Below are 18,257 nucleotides of genomic sequence, written 5' to 3' on the forward strand. Positions count from 1 at the left end.
AGAGGTTGCACCGCCACAAATCGATGTGATCGCAGTAATGAAAGTGAATGAGGCCGTGTTGCGATTGGCAGATTACCGCAACATGTCAATTGCAAGAAATCCAAATCTGAAGGATTTCTTCTGAATGTTGTGTCGCCACAATCTGTGAGTCGCAACGTTGCCACATTCCCTTTTATTACTGCGATGCAGCCAGCGTGACACTGCGATGCAGGCAGTGCATCACCATGATTTTGGGCCGTGCGACCTTTGTCGTGAGAGAAAGAGAGCGAGAATGAAACTTTTTCCAGACTATGAAACTTTTTCCAAAAGGTCCAATAAACAAAAAGATGGCAACGCTCCAAAATGATGAAAAAGTGAACTTGAATTATTCACCCGTATGTTTAACGTTGTATGTAAACTTATGGGTGAATAAATCAACTTCACTTTTTCATTATTTTGGAGTGTTGCCACCTTTTTTTTATCGGACTTTTTGAAGATTCAGTAGATAGATAAATATATTATAAAAGCGACATAATTATATATCACCAGAGTTTTTCCTAGACTTTACTTGGCACCACTCCTGCTACCTAAATCCGGTTTCTGTACTTGATATCGCCATGTATACTCTGAATAGACAGTAAAGGAGCAGTCTAATGGACGCATTGTAAGTGCAGTGACAATATTCAGCGCCTTCTATATAGCAGATCAGAGCAGCGTGTGACATAAGCTCTCGCCTCACAGCTCTGTGTGTTTTTGCCGAGGCGCCTCCCTTCTATTGGCTCAGTTTAATGGAGCGACATAGCCCTCCCGTATAATAATAACCGTGCTTGTCAGGCAGCAGTAATACTGGAGCTCACAGCCCATCAGAGAGATACGAGAGCTCCTCAGGCATCTGCACACACTTTCCTCCACTCTCCCTGTAGACACCAGAGCAGATCATCTCACTCTGCGTTATTAGTCAGGACACCGCTGCCCGGCAGCTCGCACTGCACGTTGTATCGCATGTAATGGAGGGATGGAGTGCTACTACATTGTCATCAGCTCCTCGCACCTGAGCAACGGACACTTCCGTAACGTCAAAGGAGTTTTCAGAGGACCCCTCACGAGCAGCACATCTCTGGTGAGGACCATGATTCTCCTTACATCTGCTGCTTGCATTGTCTGCGTTAAGTTCCTGTGAGCTTCATTCACATTGCTGATTTGTGTCTCTAGGAAGCCAGTATATTAGTTGGGTTTTGTTCAATCCAGAAAGACGTCTGACATTTTCCTCCAGGGGGTTCCTTGCTTCTTTTTCTTATAGTTAATACTTGGATCTTTGTTTTTACTTTGTTTAGCATCTTTGCATGGTTAGAAGTAAAGCATTGAGGAATATTACTGTCCAGTTTGTAGTATTTGAATGCTCTATGGATTCTATTTTAAGGTCTCATATCTATCTATCTATCTATCTATCTATCTATCTATCTATCTATCTATCTATCTATCTATCTATCTATCTATCTATCTATCTATCATATATCTATAGAGCTAAGTCTTTCAGATGCAGCAGAGCTGAATTTGTCATTTGGCACAACTCATGTGGCATTTGTGATATAACCACACGTCAACTTTCTACATTATCTTAATTCAGATACTTAAAGGGGTTGTCTGGTTTCCTCTAACTAATGTTGTTTTTTGTATAATGAAAAGTGATACATGTTTCCAATATACTTTCTGTAGAAATTCTTCCCGGTTTTCAAGATCTCTGCTTGTTTTTATTCAGTAGGAACCTTCTTTGTTTACTTTCGGTGGATAAAATTCTGTCCATGGTCATGTGATGGACACACAGGTACACGGCTCGTTACAGTATGTGTATCAGAGCTGTGTCTTCTAACGATCACAGCTCCTGTGTGTCCATCACATGACCATGGAAATAATTGTATTCAGTGGAAGTAAACAATGAAGGTTCCTACCGAATAACAGCAAGCAGAGATATTGAGAACGGTGAGGAATTAATACAGAACGCATGTTGAAAAATTGTATGACTTTTAATTATAAAAAAATAACATTAATTTGCTGAAACCGGACAACCCGTTTAACACACTACACAAATAACACAATCTCAAAGAGCTGCATGACATAGTCTGCACTGCTACACCTGAATATTTTGCGGTAATATATCACTGAAAAAATAATGGGTGGAATGTTGGAATTGTTGCCATTGTCACGTAACTTTTCCCATAGTTCCCCACTAAGGCCACGCGGCAGACATGAACCTAAATTTGCCGTGGAGCTTTAGCTGTAATAAGTGTTATATGTACTCTCTACTATAATGTAAGGCTACATGCACACATTGCGTATTTTGCAGAGGAAAATATGCACCAAAACCGCGGCAATATGCAGGAAATTGACAGGTAAAAAACGCACCAGATCGTGCGTTTTTTTATGTGTTTTTTGGTGTGTTTTTTTACGTTTTGATGCATAAATCGCTGCATTTTTATGCTGCGTGTTTTAGTACGATTTTCCTCTGAACTAGGAAGATAGAATTTGTAAGCGGAAACGCAAGATAAATTGACATGCTGCGGATCTTAAAATCGGCACCGCAGGTCAATTTACGTGCAGAAAAATACCGCAGCGGGTACATGATGTTTCCCGTAATCCCATTGTCTATGCTGGTACTGTATTAGGCTGCGGTTTTGCTGCACACAAATAAGCGCGGCAAAATAGCACGAAATACGCATCGTATGCATTGACCCTAAAACTTTACTGAGTACTACGCAGCAGAATATTATCAGACCAAACATCCTCCTTTTATAATATCAGTTTTAGGAAATAGGAGAAGAAAACCTATTATTTTAGAAAAACGACTCGTTCAGTGGACGGGAATTTGGGAGAGACTTGCACATGTAGGAAACAATGTTTAGGGGACGTGTATAGTCACACGTGCAGGTTTTAAATAATTTTTTTGATGCAGTTGTTGATGCCTAAACCAGGATTGGATTCAAATAGGAGAATCTGTTCTTTTCAATTTATCTCCCTTAATGATCCACTCATGTTTTTGGCTTAAAATACTGCAAAAAAATCGAACAAACTCTGATCAAAATCTGCACGTTTGAATAAACATAAAGTATAAAACACATCAAAGTCTGTGTTAGGCTAGATTCACACATGCCATTTTTACGTAGTTTTTGGTGCAGTTTTTTATGGAGTTGTTGAGCCAAAGCGACAAATGGATACAAGTGGAAAGAAAAGTATGGAGGAAAGAGTGACAATTGTTGTTTCCAATCCTGGCTTTGACATAAAAAACGAAATCAAAACAGTACGTGTGAATACAGCTAGAATTACACATGCAAAGGAGTGGATACAAAATAAGAGGAGAACTATAAGGGTATGTTCACACGCAAAACGGCTGTAAAATACGGAGCTGTTTCAAGGGAAAACCGCCTCTGATTTTCAGCCGTTTTTTAAGCATCAACGTTTTTGGAGATGTTTTTCTATTGACACAATGAAAAATGGCTCAAGAAATGACATGCACTTCTTTTTACAGGGCGTTTTTTACGCACCGCTTTTCCCATTGAAAACAATGGCCAGATGTTTGGAGGCGTTCAGCTTCAGTTTTTCAGGCGTTTATGAAAATAAGCAGTGTGAACATAACCTAAGTCTTTTCTTTAAACTTTTCCTTCTTTTTGGATCCACTCCTGACTTTGGCTCAAAAACTGCCACAAAAATTCCAGCCTAATGCTTGCTTCACACGGCCATGTTATATCCGTGAGATACGGACTGTATGTCGGCTCTATTTCCCAGACCGAACCCAGGTAACAGAGCCGGACTCCTAGCATCATAGTTATCTGTGCAGGTACCACAACTCAGCTTCATTCTGCATAGCTCCTAACCGTCCAGGATTCAGTGGGACTTTCCCGGGTTCCGGGCAATGTCCCGCTGTCTCGGGCTGCCGGTGGTATGTCTTGGTTTCAACTGTACCTGCATCCTCAGGACGCAGATATAGTTGAATCCATTGGTGGAGCAGGGAGATTGTGGGGGAATTATACTTTGTTGGGGCAGCTATTTAGCATTATCCTTTGTGGGAGGCACTATGGGGCATTATACTGTGTGGGGCACTATGGGGCATTATACTGTCTGGGGCACTATGGGGCATTATACTGTGGGGAGGCACTATGGGAGCATGATATTGTGTGGGCTGAACTGGGTCCATATGGGAGAGGATTAGGCGGGGTTAGAGGCGTGGCTTAGCAGGAAAAATTGTCCCTCCTCGCAATACTTGAAAGTTGGGTAGTATAATTCTGCCTGAGAAGGTCTGAGTTGTAAATCTCTGCACGGCTCATGGACATTATTACAGCGCTGGCAGAGAAAGTGCTGGAGGGCCTCGGCTGCTTAATTCTTGTGATTGTTGGGGGTTCTTGCAGTTTGGCTTCCACCGATCAGCAAGTGATGCGTATTCTAGTGATATGTTGTCATGATTGGAAACCCCCTTTCAGGCTGAGGTTTTTGAACCTGGGCTAAGAATGTCTTCACACAGTGGTGGATCTAAAAGGCAGAATCATAAGGGTATGTTCACACACACTATTTACGGACGTAATTCGGGCGTTTTTGCCCCAAATTACGTACAAAATATCAGCTCCAAAGCGTCTGCAAACATCTGCCTATTCATTAGAATGGGTCTTACGATGTTCTGTGCAGACGGTCATTTTTTTTACGCCCCGCTGTCAAAAGACGGGGCGCAAAAAAGACGCCCGCGTCAAAGAAGTGTCTGTCACTTCTTCAGACGTAAATGGAGCCGTTTTCCATGGACACCATGGAAAAACCAGCTCCATTTAACGTCTGTAATGGACGCAGCAAAAAGCACCTCAACATGCCATTACGGCTGAAATTACGGAGCTGTTTTCTCCTGAAAACAGCCCCGTAATTTCAGCCGTTACAGACGCTGCCGTGTGAACATACCCTAATGCTTTTTTTTCTCTCCTTTGCATCCGCTCCTGTTTTAGTTAGAAGAAAATGCATGCAGCAATTGCACCATGAAGCTGGTGACTATGACATGTGAACCCTGCCTTATGCCAGTACTAAGCTCTTACACATTGAGGCTTTCTTAAAAGTTTTTGAAAAAATATCGCAGCTGTATTTGAATGTTGTTTTTAGTGGTGTTTTTGATGGCATTTTTCACTTAGTGTCATTTTGTACATACTTTTTCTCTAGCGGTTTTTAAAGTCCTATAGCAGACCACTCCTTGAGCATTCTGCGTTGCAAAAAAAAAAAACACTGACCACAAAAATCCAACAAAAACATCAAAGCAAAAACCCAGTGTATCTAGTGTTTTTTATATTTTCCTATAAAAGCAACACAAAAACATAAATCAAAACGCCATTAAAAAGTCATGAAAATGTATAAAAACACAGCAAAACTTTGTGTGTGAACCCAGCCTAATAAATCTGAGTATGTGAGTCTTGGGAAATCTAATCTATCTGTTGAATTGGAGAAATAAAATTTTTCTTTGTGCTTTTTGACTTTAGGCATTGTGGCGTTGCTTTGCTGTGTTTCACATGCATATTGGGAATACAATCTTATTTACTGTTTCACTGCGTCTTTCAACCCAGCTGAAACCAGAGTCAAATGTTATAGATGGAACAGCCTTCATTACTGAAAATATTTGACCCGTAGCACATTTCTTGTCACTCAATATATGTTAGAAATTGTGGTTTCCTGTGTATCAGTGGTATAAAAATGCAGTGTGTTTTAGAGACAAAGAAATGATATTCTCTATATCCGTGGTCTCCAACCTTTGATTCTTACACTGTTGTGAAACGACAACTACCAGCATGTCCTGAAAGACGTCGGCTGTCAGAGCATTCTGGGAGTTGTAGTTCTGGAACAGCTGGCGATCACTTTTTAAAGGATCACTCAATCTGAAATACAAGACCCATCTCTTAAAGGGAATGTGACGCGAATTAAACCTTTTTTTTTTAAAGTAAGTTACTTATTTCTATTAGATTTTTTATGTTTTTTGCTGTATATTTTTTTTCTTCCACATGGTGGAAAGTATTAAAAATTAAATAATAATGTGACATGTTTTCCTATGTTGGCCACCAGAGGGAGCACTTCCCAGAATTACAGCAAGGTGAATAAGGCAAAGCAACCTGACTCACAGCTGCCGTAAATGTGGGAGGGAATCTCACCCCCCCCTCCTACAAGCCAGGAAAAGGTGTCTTCAAATTGGTAAGCAGTGTCCGGCTGCCATTTTGGGTGTGATTGTACAAATGCAGCTGGCAGAAGCTATAGGACACACCAAAAGGCTAATTTTTTAATCAAACTCGCGTTTTTGGCGGCGTTTTTTACGGCCGTTTTTGGAGCTGTTTTTCTATAGAGTCAATGAAAAATGGCTCCAAAAATGTCCCAAGAAGTGATATGCACTTCTTTTTGGCGTGCGTCTTTTTACGCGCCATTTTTGGAAAACGTCCGCGTAAAAAATGCCCCGTCGGAACTGAACGCTGTATTTCCCATTGAAACCAATGGGCAGATGTATGTAGGCGTTCTGCTTCCGATTTTTCAGCCGTTTTTTGGGACGTTTACGGCCCGAAAAATGGCTGAAAACACTGCGTGTGAACATACCCTTAGAATGATGAAAGTGAAGTGAATGACTTTTCAGTTGACAGGTTCACACGGCGTGTATTTGACACGTTTTTTTCCCGCATTTTACGTGCCAAAAACCGCATTAAAAAACCCTTGATTTTGCATGTTTGTGGGATTTGTGTGTGTGTGTGGGGGGGGGGGGGGTGCTCGCCGCTGATTCTTCAAAACAGTTGATAAGCGGCTATGAAGGATCACCGGCACCCGTGCATACTCCGCTGCACAAACACACACTCAGCACTGCTACACACAGACACACACTCAGCTCTCCTACATACAGACACACACTCAGCTCTGCTGCACACACACATACACATACACACACACACACACACACAGCACTGCTACACACAGACACACACACTCAGCACTGCTACATACAGACACACTCAGCTCTACTGCACACACACACACACACACACACACACACACACACACACTCAGCACTGCTACACACACACACACACACTCAGCACTGCTACATACAGACACACACTCAGCTCTGCTGCACACACACACACACACAAACACACACTTAGCACTGCTACACACAGACACACACTCGGCTCTGCTACATACATACACACTGTAAAGGATTTGCCAGACACAGCTTCTGTGTCGACGCCCGTGGGCAATCAGTCTGCACCTGCTCCTATGTCTGTGAGACTGACTCCATCTTCCACCACTCAGGATGGCAGGCTTAGGAGTCGGAGAGCCTATCACAGCCTGGCCAGACGGAGCTAGCTCCCGCCCACTGTCTATTTATACCTGCCTTTCCTGTTCCTCCTTTGCCTGTGATTATGTAATGACAGGGTAGGGAGACAGACAGGTGAGCCCTAATCTACCACTCAGTCCCTGCCTACTTGCTGCTCCCTGTCCTTGTCTCCCTCGAGGAAACCTCCGGTCCCTGTTCTCACCCCTGAGGGGGTGGAATTCGAGGTGGCCAAGATTGTGGACAGCAGGATGGTCCAAGGCTCCCTCCAGTACCTGGTCCATTGGAGAGGATACGGGCCTGAGGAGAGGACTTGGGTACCCACCCAGGATGTTCACGCTGGGGTATTGCTCAGGAGGTTCCACCTTCGTTTCCCCAATAAACCAGGTCCACATAGAAAGGGTCCGGTGGCCCCTCATAAAAGGGGGGGTACTGTAAAGGATTTGCCAGACACAGCTTCTGTGTCGACGCCAGTGGGCAATCAGTCTGCACCTGCTCCTATGTCTGTGAGACTGACTCCATCTTCCACCACTCAGGATGGCAGGCTTAGGAGTGGGAGAGCCTATCACAGCCTGGCCAGACGGAGCTAGCTCCCGCCCACTGTCTATTTATACCTGCCTTTCCTGTTCCTTCTTTGCCTGTGATTCTTCTATGCTTGTTTCCTGGCTTGCTGCTGCTTGTACTTCTCATCATCTGATTGTTATTGACCTTGGCTTTCTGACCACTCTCCTGCTCAGCGTTTTGTACCTCATTCTCTCCTGGTTTGACTCGGCTCGTTCACTTCTCTTGTTGCTCACGGTGTCTCCATGGGCAGCTGCCCCGTTTCCCTAGCTTCTGTGTACCCTTGTCTGTTTGTCTGTCTTGCACTTACTGAGCGTAGGGACCGTCGCCCAGTTGTACGCCGTCGCTTAGGACGGGTCGTTGCAAGTAGGCAGAGACTGAGTGGCGGGTAGATTAGGGCTCACCTGTCTGTCTTCCTACCCTGTCATTACACACACACTCAGCTTTGCTGCACACACACACACACACACACACACACACACACACACGCACACACAAGTCCTTGCAGCCTACGCTCCTCTTCCTTGCGCCTTCGCTTCGTTGAACATATGGCCGGAAGCCGCGGCCGGAAATTGTCATCTTACTGTCTGGCAGCGGCTTCCGTTCCACATGAAAATGGCGCCGGATTTCACTCTACGAACGAGCTTTGTTCTGGTCTGTGTGGGAACTGCGCACGCGCAGTTCCCACACAGACGGCATACGCTCCTGAGAATGGAACGGCTCTCGGATTGTATGTGCCGTATAGCATCTTAGTATGTGTCGTAATTGACACATACCGAGATGAAAAAAAATGGCAGCCCCCATAGAGAAGTAAAAGTATGAATACATTAAAAAGTTTAAAGTGACAACATAAATAAATAGAATTTTTGTTTACATTATATAAAAAGCAATATTATTACAAAAAAAAAAATCATGACACCTTCCCTTTAAAACATCCTGCAGAATGAAGGGATAAGCCCCCATAAAGCCTTAAAGTCATCAGCCCCAGAACTTATGGTAACACTTTCTATCTATGAAATCAAGTCGGAACTTGCTGAATGCAGTTTTCAGCTACTGATGTAATTGAGTTTAACAATTCCTTATACATTCACAGTTTTATCTCAGATAATAGAAGCTTTCTAAATGTTATTAACAGAACAGGCCAACTTGTGTTTCAGCCTCAGTGGACCTTTAATGGAATTATTGGCCGGTACTATGTGATACCTCTTCCAGATGTGTCAATTACTAACAGTCCAAGGCCTCCTTCCTACATACTGGAGGTTTTTTGGGGGGGATTTAAAATGCAAAAACATTTTTAAAAAAAAGTGCTTCTAAAACGCCAGCATTATTAAAATGTAACATGCTTTTTTATAGCATTTTTAGTGGCGATTTTGGTGGCATTTTTCATTTATTGTCATTATGTACATGCTTTTTTATGGCGTTTTTGAAGTACTACAGAGAAGCTTATGGGAAAAACACCATACCCAGAGCATGCTGCATTTGGAGAAAAAAACACTGACCACAAAATTGGCTCAAAAACGCCACAAATCAAAACGTAGTTGTGTGTAGTGTATTTTATATTCTACTACAGACTTTACTGTCTCATCTGGCCACACTAAAAAAGCCACCTAAAGCCACCTATTCAAAATGCCACCTAAAACGCACATAAGTGCTGAGAGTGTCAGTCTGTAGGGACACACTCACTTTATAAAGGAAATTGGAATGCCAAGTTGTCAATTTATTCATACATTTATAGGAGGAATAGCAGAGGAACAACACAATGCAGAGTTCTAAAAAAAGATGCTCCTGAATTATTTCACAAGGAATACAAGTATTTACTAAAAACAGACAGGTCCCCTGTAAAAGTGCTGGAAAACTGTTGTGACACAGGAAAGATTCATTTAACCCCTTAATGGCCAGCAAAATGTTTCCGTTTATGCCTCTCTGCCTTTCAGCAGTTATAAAAAATTTATTTTTTCATTGACGTGGCTATATAAGTCCTTGTTTTATGTGGGTATAATTGTATTTTTTTTCTGCTTTTTACTGTGTAAGTTATAGAATTTGTAAATATAGGAAAAAGCGATTTTTGTCATTGTTTGTTTCGTTTATTTTTTTAATCCGTTCATATTTCATGCTAAATAGCAAGTTAAATTAATTATTCAAGTTATTACGGTCGTGTAGATACCAAATACGTGTAGTTTTTTTTAATGTATTCTATGGGCAATAAAATTAATTTTATGCATAGTAATGACTTTTTTTATTTTATTTTTTTTAATCTATTTTATATGTGTTAAAAAAAAAAATCTATGAAAGGATAACTTTATGTACAACTTTACTTTATACTTATAATGTATTAACATACTCCTGTATGCTAATACATTATACTGTGTCACTTTGACACAGGCTGCTGTTAGGGCAACACATAGAGTGCCCTAACAGCATGCATACTGAACAGACAACCCTGGGGTCCTTTCTAGGACCCCAGGGCTGACTGCAGAGTTTTTCCACAGTCTTCGATAACGCCACTGCGTTTCCAGTGATGCCATTGACGAGGAGGCTCCCCTTTGATTATGCCGTGGTCACAGACTGCGGCGATCAAAGGATTAAACAGCTGGGGTCGGAATGTTTTCCGACCCCAGCTGTACTCAAAAGGCTTCCCTAACTTCAGGAGTTGTAAGTTACAGCTGCTGCTTAGAGGATGAGCGCTCAAATGCCTTTTCTACAGCGACGACCTGCACCGCCTGCCATCAAAAGACATTGGGAAGTCGAGAATGTGTTAACAATCTGTCCACCATCAGTTAAAAACAAGTTTAGACCTCAAAGAAATTTTGTCATGATAGACATTGATGGTATGTAGCAAGGATATACCATTGATGGGGGTCTAATTGCTGTGAACCCTGCAGATCGCTAGTACAGGGCAATGCCACTGTATCCCTGATGGCTCCACTTGGCCACATGGTTGGCCGATTATAATAAATGACTGCTTTCCTAGCGCCTTTGCCACTTCGCTTAAAAGTTCAGCGGGGGTCACAGCAATCAGTCGGGTACCATTCTAAATTTGGCTATTGGCCTAGCGATTACCGTTTACGCACCTGCTATTTACAAATATCCCTTTTAAGTTAACATTTTATTTTTCCTTTCTTGGCTTTGTTCCCCTAATGACTCTTAAATAATGTATTTGCTGTGTCTTGGGGTTGCTCTCTGAGGGCTAAAGTGTTATGTGCATTCATTTAACACTAACCTCTAAACAATGTCACCATTAGAATTACCGGGTGCCTCTTGAAATATTATTTGCTGTGGTGCATTAGTTTCAGGCAAGTTTGTCAAAAGTGCCGTGCAGTTGATCAGTGGGATATTGTGGTTAATTATCCATTTGATTTATTCATAAAGCGTTCAGTTGTTTTGTTGAATAACTATAGAAAATATTTCATTTTCAAGAGGACAGTGTTTAAACCCTGAATATTTACTGTGTCTTCTATATCATTATTAAATGCAAAATATGTCACATCAAAAATGTAGAGTAGAGATTTCAACTCATAGTCTCATGTATATTACCTATAAAGAAAATCACCCAGCATTTTTCCATATAAAAGACACAATTTTATTATATTTCAATTTGAAAAGTATACAAACAAAATTACAATAGATGGACTAAAACCGGATACAAGCCGGCGTCAACTGATCACAAGAACAAATCTTTTGATAAATATAACCCATATACAAACGTTTATAGAAGTTAAGGGGGAACAATCAATACATCCATGGATCTCGACCAGATGTATGTAAATAACTACATTATCCTAATAAGGCTCAGCACATGGCCAATAGTAACCTTATACAAAATCAATCGGGTACTATAAGCGCAGAACAAATCCCCAAGGACAGCCTGATGTTATAAGTATTTTCATCCAAAATAGTAGAAGTAATGATAAAAATAATCAGGTCCTTTACCTATGAATATGTGGTGCTCATGCCCAATATACATGATAAGGTAAGGTGTTATAGGGTGCTACCAAGGTGGTCCTAGGGAATAAAGCAATATCTCAGGGCAGGGCTGCATGTGACAAGTGTAGTCTATGCCTCTGGGTATTTTCCCTGACCGCATACTAGTTTTATGTGGTTGTGATTTAGATTCATTTGAAATGCCTTGCCTTCAAAATAGTAAAGAATGAATCTGGAATATTACCACAAGACATGATAGTTGTATATACTTTTTCAAATTGATATTGCCCCATCCAGTGACGTAACTACCGCTGTAGCAGCCGTAGCTGCTGCTACGGCTCCCGCAGCATGTGTGGGCCCATGCAGCCCAGCCCGGCACATAACATTATGGGCTGGGCGGCACAAGCCCTCATGCTCGGTGGCATTGCTAGCACTGGGCTTCCGGGGCCCCAGACTGCCACATTCAATTGTATCTGAATCCATAGGATGCAGATACATTTGAATACTATAGCTGAGCAGGGAGCTAGCTCACTGCTCTGCCGTTTACTAGGCTACAGGCCACTTTAGGCATACAGCCTATAAGGCGCTGGGACAGGATCCCTGCACAGGCCGGCGCGATGACATCACTGGATCACGCCGGCCTACGCCAGGGTCCCGTCCCATAGCTTGCTGAGGAGGCTGTGGAGCAGCCCCGTTCGTCACAGGACTACAAGGGGAGTTGTGTGTGGCACTATCTACAAGCGGAGGGTGTATGTGGCACTATCTACCAGGGGAGGGTGTATGTGGCACTATCTACAAGGTGAAGGTCTTGTGGCACTATCTACAAGGAGAGAGTGTATGTGGTGCTATCTACAAGGGGAGGGAGTATGTGTCACTATCTACAAGGGAGTTGTGTGTGGCACTATCTACAAGAAGTGCTGTGTGGCAGTATCTACAAGAGGGAGTATTTGTCACTATCTAAAAGAGGGGTATGTGGCACTATCTACAGGAGGCTGTGTGGCACTATCTACAGGGGGCAGTGTGGCACTATCTACAAGGTGGGTTGTGTGTGTCACTATCTACAAGCGTGGATATGTGGCACTATCAACAAGGGGAGGGTGTATGTGGCACTATCTACAAGGGGGGCTGTGTGGCAGTATCTATAAGAGGGGGTATGTGGCACTACCTAAAAGGGGGGTATGTGACACTATCTACAGGAAGCAGTGTGACACTATCTACGGTGGTTATTATACCTAGAAGACGCAATGAAAGTCTACCTTTTAACACTATGTACTTTTTGAGTCAAACTTTTTGTACAGAGTTATTTTGTAATACAACTTGATAGCGGTCAGTTTTCTGTTTAAATCCATTTAAAGACATAGGAGGGAATTTATCAGTCTATAGGCACCAAACAACAAAAAAAGAAAAATAATAAGAAAAACTGTTTATAAAAAGGACAACCCATAAAATCTGAAGAACAGTTATTATGCGAAAACAATGACAATTGAAAGCTGCCCACAATAACCAGCATAATCCTTGTGGCTCGGAAGCTGTGATCAACTGTGGTGTTTCCAATTTTTGAGCACTACACATGCTTTGTGTCATTGTTGTCATACATTTAAGATCTTAACCAGGATCAGAGCTTTAGCACTTGGCAAACCTCAGAAGATGCCAGCCCCACTGGCTTGGTGGGTTCATGGCAAACTGGTAAAGTTCCTATATTTGTCTAGTTACATGTGGAGTAGAAAGGGGTACTATTGTGAATCTGGACTTACCATAATAATACTAACAATAATTTTTGGGAAAAATAGCATCAACTATTCCAGAGCACTTTACATTTTAAACAAAAACAAAACTAACAACACAGGTTGTATATCTGTCCTTTCTGATTAAATTGAAGGTCAGATTATCAATGGTGTTCTACATACATAGAGTGTCTTTGAAAAAATCCTATCAATAGAGCCAAATGAACATTTTTGGAGTGTGTACACAAATATTTGCCTCCCCTGCAGGTATGGTCCCTGTGACCAACTCTGGTGGAACAAATTTCACTACAAGAATATTAACCGGTTGACATCGCTGGATGAGTATACTTGTCATGAGTGGCAGGACATTGCCGCATCAGGACTAGAATACTCATCCTGCTGATTGTGTTGGCACAGCAAGTGTGGCCGGCCACACAATCAGGAGCGGGCAATGGCTGTTATGCACAGCAGTAGTCCCGTTCTGATGGCGGAGATCAGGAAAACCTCTGTTCTCCACTGTTAACCCTTTGAACGACGTGATCAATGAAAGAGTAAAGATCATGTCAGAGGAGGTGTATGGGCACAGGGCTTTTAAGGACCCCAGGGCTTTCTGACCATATTTTCTTTTGTTAGGGTATACTTAGGTATTATTTATTTTATGTTTTTGTGTACTAAAAGTAACTAGGCTAATGTACTGGAGTTTAGATATATGACAGTACATTATAGTTAAATAATCTAAAATAAATCCCCCTGTGGAACAAAAAAAAGTAAAACAAATTGAAAAAAATCTGTTAAAAAAACCTCATAACTTTATTTTTTTAAATAAATAAACTTTATTAACTATAAGTCCCAAAGCACAAAGTTATATATTCACATATTTGGTATAGTCATGACCCTAATACCCTGCACAATACATTTATATCATCATTTATGATGATCAGTATGGGCTGTTAATAATAAAAACTGCAGTGGTACTTCTGAATTTTTTCTAAAAATAAAAATGTATTTCAATTAAATGTTAATGTATATGTACCAAAAAATGGCTATATAAAGTACAACTCGTCCCACAAAAAAACAAAGCCTCATACAGCTACGTCAAACAAAAAAAACAAAAAACTAATTACGTTATAACAGCCGGAAAGAAAAGAAGAAAAAAAAATTGGTTTGGTCCTCAAGGCCAAAATGGGCCTAATTTTCAAGGGGTTAAGTAATAGAATTATTTCTTATGCTTAATTACAATACCATATAGATCTCCTAAGGTATGTTTATATAACACCATGGAGCCCTTTAAATTATATATAAATAATGGCTGAAGTATTTATAGATGATAGGTGCAGAACAATATTTGAGCACAAATACTGTATGCCATGTCATTTGGTGATGCTCCCTTCCCCCTTCATTATATGATTAATATTTGTTGCATTAATTGGTTAATTCTATCTGCTCCATCTATACATTAGTGCCAGGCTTTACTGAATCCCTCTACACCAAAGGAACAGACATGTGACTTCATTTTAAAGGCGTTTAAGAAAAATGAATTTCCAGCTGCTTTTAGCATCATTAATTTACTCATAATGAGATTTTATTTTAATTACTGTAGAAGCAGAGACTTTTAATTAGCTCAAATCACACCATTGAATCAAATAATACTATAATGGAAAAATCAACGCACGTGTTACATAAAGACAATACAATGTACATGTGGAATTCGAAGAATTTTGTTTTCAGCTGTGTATGCCTGAACATTTTCCAGAAGGATTTTCGCACTTCAGCCCTTTATAATTTTCACACTTGTCAAAGCCTTGGTAGTGTTCCATTTGTTAAATTAACATAGTTTTCAGCTGGGACCTTTTGATTTGCTATGTGTTAGACCGCTTGTCTGGGCAACAAAATAAATCGGCTGCATTTGGAGCAAAATGAAAATGGTTTAATCTACAGGATATGGGAGCACTACATCATATGAAATTAGATTTTAATTCTATTTTTTAATTATGTTTCAAAATTGTATATGCAAACGTTAGTGTTATAATGTGTTATAATAAATAATAGAACCCTGTATTGCCCAGGAGAGCCACCAACTCCTATTCTGTATGCTCCACTCTATTGGTCTTAAAGACATTGCCCCCGCTTGGTTTTCTTCCCACCACTCTGACTACTCTTTCATTGTATGATTTGCTGGCTCTACTTCTTCTCGTCTTCCCCTCGCTGGTGGGGTTCCTCAGGGATCAGTCCTAGGTCGTCTCCTCTTGTCTCTCTACACAGCCCCTATTTGACAAACTATCAGCCGATTTGGCTTTCAGTATTATCTGTATGCTGACATCAACTCCTTTATTATACAAAACACCAGTGAAAGTCTGTCACTCATCTCTAACATCTCTTATCCTCTCTATCTGAATCTGAATATTTCAAAAAGTGAGCTCTTTGTGTTTCCATCATCTACTAATTTATCTAAGGCTTCGTTCACATCTGCGTTGGGGTCCCGTTCTGACGTTCCGTCACAAACTGACACCGACAGAAACCAGAGGTTTCCGTTTCTATCACCATTGATTTCAATGGTGACGGATCCGCTGCCCATGGTTTCTGTTTGTGTCTGTTGTGCACCGGACCCGTCGTTTTACCGGAAGCAATAGCGTAGTCGACACAAACGAAAACCATGGGCACCGGATCCGTCACCATTGATATCAATGGTGATGGAAATGGAAAACTCTGGTTTCTGGCGGTGTCAGTTTGTGTATTCACAGGTGCCCGTTCTGACAGAAACCTCCGACGGAACGTCAGAACGGGACCCCAATGCAGATGTGAATGAAGCCTAAACCTGATGTCTCCATCTCTGTGTGTGTGGTACTACCATAACTCCTAAGCAGAATGCCCCCTATTTTGGGGTATTGTTTGACTCAGACCTTTCCATTACTCCATATGCTCAATCATTTGTATGGTCATGCCACCTGCACCTAAAAACATCTCCAGAAACCACCCTTTTATTACTGTAGAAACAGCAAAAACTCTTATTGTCCATGTAATTCCTTCTCGTCTTGACTCCTGTAACAAATTACTAATCGGTCTTCCGCTCACAAACTCTTCCCTCTTCAATCCTTCCTGAATGCAGCAGCCAGGCTCATCTTTCTGACCAACCGATAGACCAATGCCATTACCCTTTGCCAGTCACTGCACATAAGAATACAGTTTAAACTTATTACTCTCACTCACAAAGCTCTCCACAGTGCTGCACCTCCTAACATCTCCTCCTTCATCCCAATATACCACCCCACCCTCGAATGTAAAATTGCCAATTTCCTACCAGCTACAGATACCACTGTCCAATTGCATCTTATGTGGGGGAGGTGGATGGTCAATCTGTATAGGTTCCACAAAATAGTACCCAAGATAGACCCCAGCTGTAGTTAGGAGACTACAGAACAGGTCACTATAGTACTGCAAGATCTGCATCTACTTGTGATGCTGAAGAGCGTTTTTGCTGCTTGTGCACTACGTACATTGAAAATCATCAAGCATTAAAATGAGAGTTAATAGACTGTGAAAATCTCGAAAGTTTGCATATTGCTTCACATTATCCCAGTCCTTATCCATACATAACATCTAATTGTTTCCTGTGACTTTTCACGTTTTGGACAACACAGAGCTCAGAAAAAGAAGCGGCATGACTCCAATCCAATCAGCTGTATCATGAAATAATAGATGTGAGATATTACTTGACCACTGTCATCATGTAGCCTTAAATTTATTCCTATGTTTTCTCTAATTTTCCGTTGATTTTTCATGGTTTGTTACAGAAAATAATAAAAAAAAAAAGATAATTCATCTCGACAGGAAAAATTATTTATTACAAAATTTGCAGACCTACAGTGTAAAGGATCTGCCAGACACAGCTTCTGTGTCGACGCCCGTGGTTAATCAGTCTGCACCTGCTCCTAGGTCTGATAGAGTGACTCGATCTGCTACCACTCAGGCTGGTAGGCTCAGGAGTGGGAGAACCTATCACAGCCTGGCCAGACGGTCCTAGCTCCCGCCCTCAGTCTATTTATACCTTCATTTCCTGCTTGTCTTTGCCTGTGATTCTTTCCTGTTTCCTGGCTCTGCTGCTCCTGCTATTATTATTGACCTTGCTTCATTTTGACCCTGGCTTTACTGACTACGCTCCTGCTCTGCGATTTGTACCTCGTACACTCCTGGTTTGACTTGGCTCGTTCACTACGCATGTTGCTCACGGTGTTGCCGTGGGCAATGGCCCCATTTCCCTTAGCTTCTGTGTACCCTTGTCTGTTTGTCTGTCGTGCACATATTGAGCGTAGGGACAGTCGCCCAGTTGTACGCCGTCACCTAGGACGGGACGTGCAAGTAGGCAGGGACTGAGTGGCGGGTAGATTAGGGCTCACCTGTCTGTCTCCCTACCCCGTCATTACATACAGCTTGATTTTGCATTACACCTCTAAATTCTACACTTGTACACATGATTTAATATAATTCACACTTACTCATAATTCTGGTGCATGGCATCACTTTATTTCTAGGAGAAAATATTGAAAAGTCTTATAACAGCTTACACTTTGCATTATTTATACATTTCAGACTGGCTATTCGGAGTTTCTAAATGTCAGTGCCTATAGCATTTCCTGAGTCTGCTGTCAAACACATTGTCAACTTCTTTATTCTTGATATAAGTGACTGTCTCTTATGCACATGAAAAGGAACGGTTGTGGGATGGCTACATATTTTCTTCCATATTC

At 41.4% G+C, this 18,257-nt stretch overlaps 1 protein-coding gene across 1 annotated transcript in view; it reads left to right on the forward strand.

The window, feature by feature from the left end:
• The first annotated feature begins 810 nt into the window (after window positions 1-810).
• Window positions 811-18,257, forward strand: part of ZNF804A (zinc finger protein 804A) — a 126,070-nt gene continuing 108,623 nt past the window's right edge. Inside the window, exon 1 of the mRNA XM_075831161.1 lies at window positions 811-1,099. Coding sequence (XP_075687276.1) covers window positions 995-1,099 — 105 coding nt within the window. The 5' untranslated portion in view covers window positions 811-994. The remainder of the gene's footprint in view (window positions 1,100-18,257) is intronic.

Source organism: Rhinoderma darwinii, chromosome 6 (assembly GCF_050947455.1).
Source record: "Rhinoderma darwinii isolate aRhiDar2 chromosome 6, aRhiDar2.hap1, whole genome shotgun sequence".
Taxonomy (NCBI): domain Eukaryota; kingdom Metazoa; phylum Chordata; class Amphibia; order Anura; family Rhinodermatidae; genus Rhinoderma; species Rhinoderma darwinii.